General features: G+C 47.3%; 1 protein-coding gene across 1 annotated transcript in view; it reads left to right on the top strand.

Moving 5' to 3' along the window:
- Positions 1–16,803, top strand: part of LOC137058526 (collagen alpha-1(XXV) chain) — an 800,473-nt gene that overhangs the window by 469,616 nt on the left and 314,054 nt on the right. Inside the window, exon 12 of the mRNA XM_067431845.1 lies at positions 3,801–3,827. Within this exon, the coding sequence (XP_067287946.1) occupies positions 3,801–3,827 (27 nt within the window). The remainder of the gene's footprint in view (positions 1–3,800; positions 3,828–16,803) is intronic.

Below are 16,803 nucleotides of genomic sequence, written 5' to 3'. Positions count from 1 at the left end.
TGTCTTCCCATTAACAGGTACAAACTACAATCCACAACGTTTCAAAGCTCCAGCATGCCACTCCTGTAAAATAGATTTCCGATAATAATCAATTTTTACGAGTTAATAGGCTACTAGTTAATAGCCTAACATACTTCATATTTATGATATTTTATTTAGACCATATTAATCGTATACAAAATTTAAAAAAAGGTAATACAGGCTATTATAAATATACATGAGTTGTATGAGGGTAGCCTACAATGGGGCTAAAGCACACCCTAAGAAAAATGTGCTCATTTTTCAAAAAAGTCCATACTTGTGCAAAAAAAACAACGTTTGCAGTATTTTCTGTTTATTTTGATTAATAAAATATTTAATTATTGTTCAGTAAATATTAAAATGTTAATATACAAATATATTTTAAAATACAGAAACAAATGTTTAGCCTAAGTAAATAATCTGAAAACACTGAATGAGATTCCATAATAATTTTATAAAGTTTTATCCTTGTAACAACTAAATATATGTGTATTATATGATTATTATCATATTTTCTATTATAAATATGATGTTGCCTCTAAGATGGACACCCAACTTAAGATATTTACCAGCTGAATCTTAACCATGTCATGTCAACAAATGGAAGTCAGTCAGCTGTTTATTATCATGTTAAATATGCCTATGATACTCAATCCCCTTATAGTGCCCCTTTTTTTTGGTTTGGGCCACTGCCCCTCAAAATATCTGTGCACGGCCCTGTGCAGAATGATGTGCTCGAAGCAACATGGAGTCATAGCGAGCACACGTGCAGAGGCAACGCTTCCGCTTCACAAGAAGCACAAATGAAAGAGATATTGATGCGTACTGTAGGCCTTATGGCTTATCTATGCAATAGTTTGTTAAGCCTTTTCTGTAAACTAGGAAAAAAAATACTATGGTAGTCAATGGCTCCAGTGAACTGTTTGGTTACTGACATTTTTCAAAATACCTTCCCTTGTGTTCAGCTGAAGAAAGAAATTCATACAGGTTTGAAACAACTTGAGGGTGAGTAAAGGATGACAGAATTTTCATTTTAAAGTGAACTATCCCTTTAAGCTCATGATGATTAGGTCAAAACATAACCATAACCATGATCACATTTTTTCTGGATTGTATGGCTGCTTTAAAGCAGCCAGACAAAAAAAAAATAATGTTATAAAGTCAAGAGCCCAACTACAGCAAACACTAATCACCATAATGGTGACTTAAAAATTGTGACTCTTTCCTTAAGTGATTCGCATTTTTATCATCAGGTGTCATCACTAATGGTCAATCATCACTTAATTAATCTCGTAATTATCTCATTAACTTTAACACTTCTTCAGAGTTACTTGTTGCTTTTAACACTCTTGAGCAGGGGTCCCCAATCCTGCACCTGGAGGGTCACTGTCCTGCACAGTTTAGCTCCAACCCCAATCAAACACACCTGAAACAGCTAATCAATACATTTATAGGCATTGATTAGCTGTTTCAGGTGTGTTTGATTGGGGTTAGAGCTAGGGATGACAACGATTAATCGATGATCGATTAATTAATTGTCGATAAGACATTTGATCGATAAGACTTATCGATCAACGATTAAGCAGGGTCATGCTTAATCTCGTGCGGCTCAACCACGAAACGGGAGGAAAAATGAAGCGAGCATGCCCGAGCACTATTTGGGACCATTTTACAGCTGGAGTTACACCTTCACCATGACTGCAAATTTGCATGTGCATTCGCAGCCTTTTGTTTTGTGCAAATGTAAGTTGTAATATTGTGTTTATTTTGTGCAGGCGTATCTAGCTGATTTATCTCATAAGGATGCATTTTGTTCATAATTAACGTTAGAGGCCAGCGCTAGTCAAAGCGTGGCGGTGATCAGCTTCAGCATGCAGCTCCAACAGCAATGCACAGCTAATAATGACTATGATTGGGACTGTCGCAACATTATTGAGAACACTATTGTAATAAAACATTGTGATTGTTAATTATTAGGCTTTATTTGCCGTGTTTTTCATTGCGTTGATCCAGGAAGAGCGCATGCACAACATGAGTCACGCATTCTGACTCGCGCATGTAACTTAGTTCAAGTGCACTTATGCATTCGCATCAGATTGTGCTGAAGTAATTTGTAATATTACATTTATTTTGTAACGTTATATATGTGATCAATCAGAAAGGATGCGTTTCTTTTAGTGAAATAAAACGCACTAGCAAATGGCTTCAGTCAGTGATGGCTACCGGTTTTCATTCAGTGCTTCGGCTTTAGTGCATACAGGCAGCACGTTGTTCTTGGAAGAGCGTCCACACATTCTGAATAACAGATCTGAGGCGGCGTTCGTGTTGTATTACAGGTTATATTTGGTTATTAAATAAGTCATTTAATTAAATTATAAATCGCATCGACTAATTTTACAATCCCATAGCCCTTTGTTTAGATTAAAAAAATCCTTCTCATTCATTTGGTGAAGAACATAGCGTTTTGAGCAGCATTGCACATCCTGTCATGCTGTCGGCTAAGCCACTGCTTTCTTGCATATTTCAGTATTAAGGGTAATGATTAATCGATTAATTGAACGTTAATTTAAACGACGATTGATCATGGGTAATTCGTGAAAATTGACATCCCTAGTTAGAGCTAATCTGTGCAGGACAGTGGCCCTCCAGGACAGAGACTGGGGACCCCTGCTCAAGTGTGGAGCCAAATAAACTCTGGGGAGAGTTAATTTAACACTGGAGTTTTTGAAAGCATGCTCTATTTTGCTGTAGATCAGGGGTCCCCAATTTCGGTCCCGGAGGGCCACAGTCCTGCACAGTTTAGCTCTAACCCCAATCAAACACACCTGAAAAAGCTAATCAATGCCCATAAATGCATTGATTAGCTGTTTCAGGTGTGTTTGATTGGGGTTGGAGCTAAACTCGGCAGGACAGTGGCCCTCCAGGACCGAGATTGGGGACCCCTGCTGTAGATCATTAAACTGTTACACCAGGGGTCCCCAATCTCGGTCCTGGAGGGCCACTGTCCTGCAGAGTTTAGCTCCAACCCCAATCAAACACACCTGAAACAGCTAATCAAAGCATTTATGGGCATTGATTAGCTTTTTCAGGTGTGTTTGATTGGGGTTAGAGCTAAACTGTGCAGGACAGTGGCCCTCCGGGACCGAGATTCGGGACCCCTGTGTTACACTGCCTTTGAAGTCTGTCCGAAATTAGTTTTGTGTGGTGCCTTCCTGCACAAAATACTGCCTTACAAGTCATTGTCTAACAAGGCAGCGAGACAACGAGTCAACTGCCTAGGTTTTCAGACACAGCCTTTGTGTGTTCTGTTATTTGTAGGGAGATATGGGTATGCCAGGATTAGATGGAATCCCTGGTGTCAAGGTTTGTGGCACATGTTGTGCACGATTTCTGTAGATCAAGAGTTTGATTATAGAAAATATCTATACACATTACAAGTTTGATTGTGATAATGGCTAAAAATATTTATCAGTAGATTATCTCATTATTAGATTAAATGATCAAATCAAATCTATAATTTGTCATCCTGTTATTTGATCTATAAAAAGTTATATGCCCATGTCCTTAGATGATATGTTGTGTTTTCAGTGTATGCATTAGGCCTAAAGCTGTTGTGGGAGTAAGGTTTGTTTGAAATAGATACATGCCATGTTCATTGTCTTAAAATAAAATGTATTTAACCCCAGAAGTTATCTGATCGAGCCGGACTCTTTAGTTCATCCTTATCCTTGAGTTTCTAGCCTTTATATATTTAACACAGCATTTTTTTTTTCCATCAGGGTGACAGAGGTGAACATGGTGAGAAGGTAAATATTTTTTTTTACTCTACCAGTTAACTGATAATATGTGAGTGGTATTTTGTTTAGCATGCGTTGGGGACAACAGTTTAGGACCGGCCGAGTTTCATTTGCGTGCTACTAGTAAACACAGAAACTGGCGAACGGCGGCGGTCTTTCGAATCAGCTTTGACTGCGATTCTGGAAGACTTGGAGTTAAGCTTTTCTCTGAGAAAAGAACAAAGAACGGCACTGAAGTCATTCTTAAAAAGGGAAGATGTGTTCGGTGTTTAGCCGACCGGATACGGTGAATGTTTAATCTATCAACAAGCTCTGTTTTACCTTCGTTGCTCTGGTTGGTGGTAGCGCTATCCTATCGCGTGCAGAGGGAGTTTGAATGACAACCATTCATCCCGCCCCTCCGATTGAGCCCTGTCTATGGTGAGTTTCCAGACCAAACATCTTGATGTGGGTCTGGCTTGTCAGTAGCCTGACAAGCCAGACCCACATCACGATGTTTGGTCTGGAAACTCACCATAGACAGGGCTCAATCCGAGGGGCGGGAAAAACGGTTGTCTTTCAAACTCCCTCTGCACGCGATAGGATAGCGCTACACCAACCAGAGCAACGAAGGTGAAGGGGGAGCTCGCTGACAGATTAAACATTCGCCGTATCCGGTCGGCTAAACTCTGAACACATCTTCCCTTCTTAAGAATGACTTCAGTGCCGCTCTTTGTTCATTTCTCAGAGGAAAGCTTAACTCCAAGTCTTCCGGAGGCGCGGGCAGAGCTGATTCGAAAGACCGCCGCCATTTGCCAGTTTCTGTGTTTACTAGAAGACTGTGTAACTAGAAGCACGCAAACGCAACTCGGCCGTCGTCATTATGGCCCCGCCCGCCGACTCTATAACCTACACGATGTGATTGGGCCGTCCAGATTCTGAGGAATACAGCTCAGATAGGAATTGAGAGTTGCTAGACCACACTTGCGGGCAAATTAAATTTGCTGCCGCTAGGGTGCGTCTAGATTTCTAGGCTAGCTTGTCAGGCTAGTTGAGTTCACTATGAGTCCACACTCAGAGTGTTAAAAGGTAACACAGAATAAGTGTTGAAGTTAATGAGATAATGGTAACACTTTACAATAAGGGTGCACTAATATGCATTAATTAATACACAGATAATCATGAGTTAATGTATTACTAATAGTGAACTAACCCGTTTATTAATGATTACTGCATCAGCAACTAATGAAGAATGTCATCATTAATAGATTAAGTAATCATTAAAAAGTTATTAGTTAAATGTATCATAGTGTTTTAATTCCTTAATGACATATTATATTAACTAATAATGTAAATTAATGTGTTAATTTCAACAAGTGGTCAAAGCCATGCATTTCAGCTTCCAGTTGTCTGCTTTAATTAATCATTAGCTAATGATTTACAAAGGTATCATTATGTTATGACTTTACTTGTTGGAGCACATGACGACTTTTGACGACTTTTTAATGTTATGGCCGTTTCAAACCACAGGCGTGAGCAGCACATGAGCAACACATATTTTGTTTTTGGTGCCCATGTTAATCAAAGAATGCATTCACACCGCGAGCATGAGCAGCAGTGAAGCGGGGGTTTTGGTGGCGAGCATATTTTTGCTGCCGTTGAATCTCAATTAAAGTGAAGGCACACTTTTAATGGACAAAATAAGTAAGATGCCACACAAAACATGCCCAAAATGCACGCAATAAGCACATGTAGTGTGTTTTAAAGGTGCCCTAGAATGATTTGAAACAATATGTTAAATTGTTCTCTGATATCTACATAGAGGGTATGTGGCTTATTTAAGGGGGAAAAAATGGTCCAGATACAGTTTTACAGGTCTATTTACAACCCTATAAATTGTCCCTAGGATGTAATGGGAGTGGGGGGGGACCTCAGTTTTAGCACTCAATTTCAATCAATCTCATGTCAATCTCATCCTTTCAGTATCGCATCCTTCATATCTCCGAAAAGTCTTTAGTTTTATTATATTTATAAAATAGATATAGGCTGTACCGAGTCTTTCCGGAAAAAAAACAAGCGCCTGGAGGCGTATCGTGTGGGCGGAGCTAAAGAATGACGAGTGCGAACCGAGCGGTGACAAAGCGGTGAATAGTACCACTGGCAATGGGTCGAGTCCGGAGAGGCAAACAGGTCTACCTGTGCGGCTCCGAACTGGTCCCATATCAGCTGGACCGCCTGGGGGTGGAGTCGCCACTCTCCCGGAGGTGCCGGCTGCCGAGAGAGCTCGTCGGCTGTCTGGTTGAGCGCACCAGGGACATGAATGGCCCGAAGCGACCTCAGCTGCTTCTGACTCCACAGGAGCAGGTGGCGGGCGAGTTGGAACATGCGACGGGAGCGTAGACCACCCTGACGGTTGATGTACGGAACGACCGCCATGCTGTCCGTACGGACCAGTACATGCTTGCCACGTAGCAGCCCCTTGAGGCGGCGTAGTGCCAAGTGTACTGCTAGCAACTCGAGGCAATTGATATGCCAATGCAATTGCGGTTCCGTCCACAGACCCGCAACTGCATGCCCGTTGTACGTGGCCCCCCAACCCGTGGATGAGGCATCTGTGAACAGCACAGCATGCCTGGACACTCGTTCTAAGGGCACCCCGGCCCGGAGAAACGTTGTGTCTGACCAAGGACTGAAAGTTTGGCGGCAGTACGGAGTCACTGGGACCCGGTGCTGGCCGCTCCGCCACGCCCACCTCGGGACTCGGCCATGAAGCCAGTGTTGGAGCGGTCTCATATGAAGCAATCCGAGCGGCGTCACCGCAGCTGCAGATGCCATATGCCCCAGGAGCCTCTGAAAAAGTTTCAGTGGGACCGCTGTTCTGCCTTTGAACATTTTCAAGCAGTTCAACACCGAGCTGACTCGCTCCTCCGTGAGGCGCACAGTCTGGTTGACCGAATCCAGCTCCATACCGAGGTAAGAGATTCTCTGAGTAGGACAGAGCTTGCTCTTCTCTCGGTTGACCTGAAGGCCCAACAGGCTGAGGTGACTGATCACCATGTCCCTGTGTTCGCACAACTGCTCCCGAGACTGGGCTAGAATGAGCCAGTCGTCGAGATAGTTGAGAATGCGAACAACACGTTCTCGGAGTGGAACAATGGCTGCCTCCGCAATCTTAGTAAAGACGCAAGGCGACAGGGACAGCCCAAAGGGCAGGACCTTGTACTGGTATGCCTGTGCCTCGGACGTAGAACGTAGGAACGGTCTGCGTCGAGGAAAAATCGAGACATGAAGTACGCGTCAGGTCGATCGCTGCGAACCAATCCTGGGGACGGATGCATTGAAAAATGCGTTTCTGCGTAACATCCAGAACGGGAGCTTGAGCAGGGCCAGATTCAGGACGCGCAGGTCCAGGATTGGCCGTAGCCCACCCCCTTTCTTGGGCACGATGAAGTAGGGACTGTAGAACCCTGTCTTCATCTCGGCTGGAGGAACCGGCTCGATCGCGTCCTTCGCCAGTAGGACCTCGATCTCTGACTGCAAGACTCGAGCGTCGCTGCTTCGCACTGAGGTGAAGAGGACGCCTTTGTACTTGGGTGGCCGGCGAGCGAACTGAATCGCGTAGCCGAGTCTGATGGTACTGATGAGCCAACGGGACGGTCGAGGGAGCTGTACCCACACTCCCAGGGACCGCCCGCACGGGACCAACAGCACCACAGACATGCCCGGGGTGGGGCAGCACAATGGAGTGCTCTGGCTCGACTCGGGAGGCCCGGAGGGAGTGTGGTGCGGGCAGGGAGTGGGTGAGAAGGCCCGGAGGCGTCCTCGAGCTCACTTGGCTACTCGCTGCCCGGAGGCAGAGAGGTGGGAGAATCAGACCCGACTCGGGAGGCCCGTGGGCGGCCCAGAGTGTTATCTGAGTGTTCCCGGGAGGGGCAGAGAGTGGGTGAGAAGGTCAGAGGCGTCCTCAAAGCCCACCCTGCTGCCTGCTGCCCGAAGGCAGGGAGGTGGGGCACTCAGACCCTACTCGGGAGGCCCGAAGGCAGCTCGGAGTGTTGTCCGAGTACTCCAGGTTGGGGCAGAGTGTGGGTGAGAAGGCCCAGGGGCGGTCTCGATGCCCACACTACTGCCCCCTGGTGAGGGAGGGAAGGAAAGAAGTAGCAAGGCCCGGGGGCGTCGCACACTTCCAACCTGGCCCTCTGAGGCCCAGAGAGAGAGGAAACTGCTCTGAATATGTGGGTACCGCTGGACTCCGGAGAGCCAGTGGCAGAATGTTAACCAGTCAAGGCCCCCCGGTCCTCCTCCGGGGGGGTGGGGGAGGGATACGAATATCACCTCCCCCCGAGCAGCTCCTGTTCTCCCCAGCCTGTCCGTCTCAGGGCCGCATCCCCTTACGCTTGCCTGCCGGTTAGCGGGGCCCTGGATGGGTTGGGCGCCTCCCTCGCGCCCGACACCCTGCTCCTCCAGTGGAGGCTGCTGCTCGGCTCTAGCAGGGTGGAGGCGGAGGGGATGGCAGGAGGGGATGCCCTCGGCGACAAGCCGGCAGAGGCGCCACGACCGACAACCGAGCAGCTCGTCGTCGGCACCCTGGTGCAACGCCTCCGACTGCTTCTGGGCCACCAAGAACTGCTGGGCAAAGTTCTCGATGGAGTCGCCGAGGAGGCCAGCCCGACAGACAGGCTTTCCTTACGCATATCTGCCGGGTTAGCCCCCTGTTCCTGGACCACTAGTGTGGACATCGCCTGACCCAGGGAGCGTGCAGTGATTTTCATCGCCCCTAGGGCGAGGTCCAACACCGCACGCAGTTCCTGCACAACCCCTGGGCTGGGACTACCCTCGTGCATGCAGGGCAGAGGGCAGTGAGAGAGGGAAAAAAATTATACTTTTTTTTTTTTTTGCCCTTTTGGCCCTCCATATTTCCCTCTCTCTGATGCAGCAATTGACATCTGTCCTCTGCCAGAGCAAAAAATGAAACGCTAAGACCCTTTCTCTTTCAGGATCAGCGATTCCATCTCTCACTACAAGCAGGCATGTGAGACAGTGAACGTGGCCGTCAGAACGGCACACAGCACACTGAACGCTCAAGCCTCAATGAAGAAGGCAAGGCGAACAATGCCCTGACGTGGTCATGTTCTCATGAGAGAATCCGTACCACCCACGAACAGAGTCTCAGCATGCTTTTGATGCGATAGAGGAGTGGGGGCCTGAAGGGGTTTACCCGGCGGGGAATTCCCACTGTAATCCTCAGGCCACCAGCGCTTATCAGCCAAAGTAGCCCTTTTTCCAGTAACACCAGAATATGAACTAGATAGGGGGATAGGCAAAGGGACTCGACCCCATCTGAGGTTTCATAGTCTCGGCCGCGCATCTAGAGCACCGACTGACGCGTGCCGGTTGCTGTGACAACCACCGCTGTCAGCCGTCCGCTTGACGGCACACGGCGCGCTGAACACTCAAGCCTTTTATGAGAAAGGGTGAGACGAACAACGTGCCGACGTGACCATGTTGTTCTGCGAGAACATGAATCACCCACGATCGCAATCTCACATGCGATCGTGGCCGTCAATGAGGACAGGAAACAGTTGCATTCCAGGAATGCACGGTTTGAATGACATCTTGAAAAAGACGCAGGGTCAAACCGTGTTGCTCTTTTAGAATGGAAAAACTGCTCTTTTAGATGTGCTGAAGCACTCAGGGAGATGTCAGTGCAAGCCTGCGTGTGACACTCAAGGGAAAATGCCCAGCGAACCAACAATAAAGCTCTCTTTGAATGCAAACGATTGCAACATCAAATCGGTCTCTCGCTGAAGCGCCGTTTCACCCACACTGGCAGTTCTCCTTCCTCTCAGAGAGACTCAATTTACACACTCTTCGTGGCGTGCACAGCAAACACTACTGTTCGGCTCCGAAGTTGAAAGCATTGATCTGCCATTCCACTTCCTATTTATACCCGCGCTGCGGGGCGGAGCGTGGAATGTGCGGATCACATGCCAATCTCCGATTGGCTCGTTTTTATACACTCGAAGTGGATAGGTCTCTGAAGTCAGATCCCAATTCGTCGGTTCAGTTCTGACGTACGTCAAACGTGACCGACTGAAAGGGAACAGGTGTTCTCGCCTCGCCCGGCGTATGTTTTCAATTGTTTCCAATGGATGCGCCGCACATTTCAATAGCGCCAACAGCTGGCAGGTTTTGTCCATTTTTACGCATTGAGTGCCCACAGTTCAACTTTGAGTGAACATCAATGTCCAATCACAGTGGAGGAGACGCGGGACAAATGCCACAACCACCAACCGGCGCTTTGAACAACGACTGATGTTTGACATCACAACACCGCGAGAGCGCTTAATAATCAGGGATGCAAACTAATAACGTTTTCTTTACCTGGTTTTCTTGGAAGCCTTCAGTAAATTTACATTTACAACTTTGTTTTTACCGATACAGAGGAAAATGAAAAGACTGCTTCAAACAAAGCTCAGCTTTGAAAAGAGAAAAGACAGGGCAAGAGAAGGAGACTGGGGAAAAAAGAAAGAGAGAAGATGATGGCGATGAGACAGAAAGAGCAGGTAGCCCACTGTGCTCAGAATAGAAAAAGCATTAGCCTACAATATATTCTTAATTGCTAAACATAATATGATTCTTGTCTGTGAAATCCAGGCTAAAGTCTCATAATCTAGTATAGAGATTAGGAGCATCACATTTAGATTTCTCTCAATGGTTATATTTTCACATTGATCTCTATCTTTGACATGATCTTATTCATTCAACATTAAATATATCAAGGTTATATGTTCAAATAATGTTCTTTACATAATGTAAATCACAAAAATTAACTTTAGCTAGGTTTTCAAAGACGGAGTCACACATATGTCGTCTTGGTCTCAATTTAACAACAAAACTGATTTTCTGATTAATTTGGAGTCAATTTTTTTTGCAACATTTAGATTCTCATTTATAAAAATCTGTTGTCTTCTTAAAATAATTTATACTGCACACTGACATGGTTTTAATGCTACAGTTAGCTGATTCTTTGATTTTCTTATGTCTTAAAATGCATATGTAAAGGAGGGAAATGTTTTTTTTCAAACCCTCCAAAATTCATATTTGGACCTCGGTATTTAGAAAATTCTTGGTACGGCGGCCCTGTACAAGATCGTATCTGTAATACAGTTCGTAGATGAAGGAAGGAAGAGGACAAAGGGGTCGGCTTTGGACTGCTGACGTCTTTTATTTAAACTCAAACAACAACGTGCACACTTCAGTGTGACTCTTTAATTCATTCACTCAATAACAGTTTCAAAGAAGGTCCCTCCTCCCAAGTCTCTCGTAGGACATCCAGCACCCCCCGAGGCTGGCGTCCGTAGAGAAGCTCGAAGGGGGAAAACCCCGTGGAGGCTTGCGGAACCTCCCGCATGGCGAATAAGAGGGGTTCTAACCACTTTTCGTTTCCACGATGACTAACGCAAAACGATGCCCGTATGCGGATCGCTCTAATGGCCCGATGAGGTCCATCCCAATTCTTTCGAAGGGGGCCTGCATTAATGGGAGGGGGCGCAATGGCGCTTTTGGAGTGGCCAGTGGGTTTACCAACTGACATTCCGAACAAGACGCGCACCACCTGCGAATGTTGTCATGAATGACTGGCTAAAAAAATCGGGTCATGAGGCGATTCAGTTGGCGATGTTGTTCGGGCGACCGGCCGACCCGCTGGATAATGGCCCTCTTCAGATCTTCATAGACCAGGAGGTTCGCCACCGGTAGTTGTTGGGCGGCCGCCTGGGCTTCTCCAGATAGAAGGGGGATGAGGCGCACCGGCCACTTTGCACGGGGCCACCCGCAGGCCTCCGCCGTCCGTTGAAATAAATCCAGGAAGGCCTCGGGATCGTCCTGTGGCCCCATCTTGTGCATCGGCACGTGAACCGGTGCGCCGGTCTGCCCGGCGGCCTCGGCGCGAGCCTCCCGGTCGAGCCAGCTCCGGAACCTCTCGCGGTCCTCCTGCTGTCCTTGGACGATCGCCGTGAATCTTCGTTCCTGATCCGTCCTAAGGTCCAGCAGTGCCTGATGTTGCTCGTGGTGCAGGACCGCGAGGGACGAGATGATCTCCGCAAGTGGGGTGGAGGACGATGTTTGCATGGCGGCGGCTCGGTCCTACTTCCTTCCCGGGTTTCGGCACCAATGTAATACAGTTCGTAGATGAAGGAAGGAAGAGGACAAAGGGGTCGGCTTTGGACTGCTGACGTCTTTTATTTAAACTCAAACAACAACATGCACACTTCAGTGTGACTCTTTTCTTCATTCACTCAATAACAGTTTCACTTCCGGGTCTCGGCACTTCCGGCTTCCGGGTCAACTCAGAGTCTCAGGGGGTGTGCGTCAGCAGTCCGTCTCTCTCTCCCCTGCTTCCGATTCTGCCAGCGTTTTAAGCTCTCACCACGGCCATTACTGGAATAAGAGACAGGTGTTATCAATCTGCATCCAACCCACTCACTTACCGCTCGTCCCGCGGCTCTCTCTCCCGCTGCAGACCTCGCTGAACCACGCCCCCCTTGCCACAGTGTCGTTTAGTGTTTACATGCTTAAAGGGTTAGTTCACCCAAAAATGAAAATTCACGTCTATGCCCGAGTTGAAAAATTTGAACTTGGCCGTCAATTCGCTAACTAATGAGGAGCCTGCTTGCTGCTGTCACGTGGTAAAGCGACGTGATGAGAAACCCTGCATATAATTGTGTGTGTGTGTGTGTGTGTGTGTGTGTGTGTGTGTGTGTGTGTGTGTGTGTCTGTGTGGTTCAGGTATTCCCCTGATAAAAATTTGACCCATTGATTCACATTGTTTTAGTGAATTTTAGTGATGTGTTTATTGTTAACCCCAGCGAGAGCAGCGAGAGCAGACGCAGCGCGAATTGACGCCAAAGTTAAAAATTTTCAACTCGGGCGTAGGCACGAATTCACTTCAAACGCGTGAATGCACAAAAAGCACCACTCGCACGTAACGCCTATGATGCTAAATTCGTGCGAACTGGACGCGCGAATGAGGCGAAATCACAAACATCGCGCCGCGCGAAATGCTTCTATCACACCGCAGGACCTCCAGACGCATGTCAACCCGCCTTTCCATTGACTTAACATGGAAATCATTCGCCCCAGACCAAACAATCATTCGCGTTTGGTGTGAACGTACCTTAAGGCTGTAGCTGAAGCCAGTTATAGTTCTTGTGTTCCCTTATCGAGAGGTTCCTCGTATTACGTATGGGAAAAACTCCTTTTCTCGAGAATATGAAGCAAAACTTTATTAATAAAGGTATCCATGTAAAGAGCAGTGCAGCTGAATGGCAATAGCCAGGCGTGAGGCGTGCTCTGATTGGCCAGGCCACGGCAACTGCAGGAACGTGGAGGTGAGGCGGCTGAGAGGAACGAACCAATGGGGGCGCTCCAGAGAGCCCGCCGGAAAAGGGGGCTTATATTAGCATACAGGTGGCTATAAAAGACCCTGTTTCGCCATAGGTGTCAGATTTTATCGCCTTCAGCGACACCTTCGCTGACCTCTGGAAGAAGAAGCAACCGCCGTCGAAGGAAGCACCCAGCAGAACCCGCAGCAGTGAGGACGCCGGATTTCTCCGCCTTCATCTCTGCAGTTCCAGCTACGCCATCTGGCGCCGTATCCTTTCTTTCTAAAAGAGCGCGAGGCGTTGTTTCAAATGCCTCGCATTTCTTGCGGCTCGTGCAGAGCACCTCTCTCCAATGGCGACCGTCACATCATCTGCGTGACGTGTCTTGGACGGGACCACGCGCAGATCGCGCTCTCCAGAGGCGGCTGCCCCGAATGCGACGAGATGGCGCTGCAGACCCATCGGACTCGCCTCGCCACCTTCGACCCAGTCCCGCCCTCAGCCCCTGGACCAGAGGCCACCTGAGCGACAGAGCGACTGCACGCCAGATGTTTCCCTGTGTGCCTCGCCCTCGCCAGTCACCTTCACCCAGGGTGGACAGCGCCCCTCCTCAACAGCGGCCTGTTCAATATCCTTCGGTGGACCACTGCCAGAGGAGAAGGAAGACAGCCTCTCGACAGCCGCGTCCGGCAGCGAGTGGTCAGAATCTGTCTCGGAGTCCCCCTTTTCGACGCAGACTGCCACGAGCTCCAAGACCAGCATTGACGCGGAGCTTATCCGCGTGCTCACGAAGGCCGTGGGAGACCTCGGGCTCGAGTGGTCCCAGCCTGAAGAGCCAACGCACAGCAGACTGGATGAGTGGTTCCTCAAAAGCCGCCGCTTCTCTTCTCCTCAGAAGCTGAGCCCTCTCAGCGGAGCCCTCTCAGCCCGCTAAGCCGGCTCCATCAGCTTCTCAGCCTCGCTCGACTTCCAGAACGCGCCAACGTTCCCACTCTACAAACCGCAGCAGACAGCCCGAACGCCGGGGACCTCGACCCAAGCTTGTGTTGAACCCCGAGCCTCCGAAGCCGTCCTAGCCACACAGAGAAAGAGAAGATGGCCAGGTCCCGCCTCGGCCGGATCCCATCTCTCCCTCCCGGTTTCCCAGTTCCCTGTGTAACAACAACGACTTATGAGTTTAATGTCTCGGGGAATAATTAACTCAAAAGGGGTTTAATATTCAATATTCATGAATTTATGTTTTATGTTTTAATTTTTTGCCAGTTGTTCATTACGTATTAAAATTTTCCAATAGGGAAAATTGTTTAATTAAATACAAGTAACCCTTTATGAAATTGCTTGAAATTATCCTACTAAGTTTGTCCTGCAAATTAGTTATAGACTTTTCAAATCAATTCTCAAAAAAGGGATTACTGCTTTACGAGCGCATAAGAAACATTAACTTTACTGATCAGGATAAGTTCAATATTTCAAATGGTCATACAGTTTACTTTACTAACATAGTAGCATAAGCAGTTAGGTAACGTTTAGATCGCAAGTTTCATTGACTTTGTGTATGTGGCAGAATAACAGATTCAACTCATTAAATGTCTTTTGAAGGTTTAATAAACACAGACTAAAAATAACACTACAATTCACACAGAAAGTACATACTAAATATGCATCACGAGAGTAGAAGTATAGATAGTAACGAAAGAATACATAAAAGAGAATAATGAATAGACTGAAATTAGAGAGAGATAAAAGAGAGAGAGAGAGAGAGACAAAGAGAGTGAGGGAGAGAGAGAGACAAAGAGAGTGGGGGAGGGTAAGAAACAGCTTTCCTTCAGTTCAACAAATACGACCTTCACGGAGTTAATTTATCCCAACGGGGACATAACACACCCTCTTTACAGCAGTAAGAAATAGAATACTTGCATTCTTTTTGGTTTCGTTTTGGCTTCTCGCTTGTGTGCGCGTGCGTTCCGAGTTCAAATGTCCTGCATGTCCGGCGGTCCTTTCCGAGGTTGGGAGGGAAGCGGCTGTTTGCTTTAGCGAGGCTTCGTGTTCTTGAAGATCGGATTGTAGAAGAGAAGATTTTTTGGAAGAGATGAGGCCTGCTTGGAGGGCCTACATTGGTGGCATGGCTTAAGTGCCAGCCCCCCCCGTGGGTGTTGGCTCCCACAGGGAGAGAGAGGAGAAGTGAAGAGAGCGGAGTAAGAGAAGAGAGACAGAGCCTGTCTTCACTGGTCTTTTTAAGGTCTGGAAATAGTCCCACCCTCCAGGGTTAGACTTAACCAATGAGAGTGTTGGGATTTCCCGGCGGGAAATTCCTCAGCAGAATTTATAGCTCTTTGTTTGAAAGTTCGACTCAGTGGGTCTCTGAGTCTTCATACTATAATTAATGCAACAAACACACACTGCATTTTCTGAATAAGTGATATACATGGAAGTGTAAGTCGTGAAGTGAGCATTAATTTGATAGGAGACATGACATATATGAGGTTATCTGAACTAGTAATTTGTTAAGACAAAGATAAAAAGATGCAAAATACCATACAGAATAAACATTTTACAAGACAGTTATGTGTTTACATATAATGTCCTGGGGTGCATGTTCATTTATAGATGGTTTGTCTATAATTTGAGGCAAAAGCTCTGTCTTAAACTCTTTGTGTATAAGACTTCATGTGGCCGAATTCTTTTGGGGGCCATAAAACACCTTATCAGATGGTTTCCAGGGTGACTGAAGAATCTCCCTCTGTTGTGTTGGGGGAAGGTCTGCCACCCAGCACACAGCTTTCACAACATATTTGTTAAATGTAACTGGCGATTGTGTGTTTGATTCGCCTGAGTCGCTACATAATCCCCCCTTTCGCTAGTTGTTGTCCCTCCTATGGACAACAACGAGCGATATCAAAGATTCAGGAAGATCAGACACACCATAGCCATGTTAGGCTCCAGTTGTTTGTGTCTCCTGAAGTGATGGTCGTTCCACGGCAGATAAGGCAGACAGTAGCCCAGTTCAGGTCTCTGTGCTTGTGCAGCAGGTGTCGAGGCAGCAGGTGCCCTGACGGTGCGTCACCTGTCATCCAGAAGTCCGTTTGTGTGGTGCAGGTGTGCTGTGGGCTTTCTGCAGCCCTGGGTGGAACCATGTTCCTCGCAATGGCCAGTCAGTCCTTTAGGTCTCCTGCCTAGGAAGATGGGCTGTGCATCTTGACACTTTTATGTCCTATGCTGACTAGGAACTTTTCCAGAGGGTGCCTCGCATTGTGGCCAGGCTGGGTGCCTTCTGGTGATCCACTTTGGTTTCTCTGTTTCAAAGTTCAAAGTCATTGGGGTTTTGAGAATCCCTTCAGAGGCGGCCTTGTGTTCGTTAAAGGCCTTCTTTCTCAAATCACATGCATGACATAGTGTGGGGCTTGGCAGTATTGCCTACAAGGTGACTACCTGGTGTTGGAGGAGAAGGTTCTTGAAGCTGGTATAAGGTTAGGCAGAGGGCTTGGGCTCCTCCCCCCCTTTTGCATTTGTGTGCAGGGCTGGAGGAGCTTGCACTGCTGATGTGAAGTTCAGGAGAGTACGTCTTTCTTTTGAGGATTCATTTGCAGTTGGTGATCAGCAGTCCAGGTTGCTCTCTCAGTACG

Source organism: Pseudorasbora parva, chromosome 1, assembly GCF_024679245.1.
Source record: "Pseudorasbora parva isolate DD20220531a chromosome 1, ASM2467924v1, whole genome shotgun sequence".
Lineage (NCBI taxonomy): Eukaryota > Metazoa > Chordata > Actinopteri > Cypriniformes > Gobionidae > Pseudorasbora > Pseudorasbora parva.
Note: the sequence above shows the minus strand (reverse complement) of the source record. Positions and strands in the feature narration are given on the sequence as shown.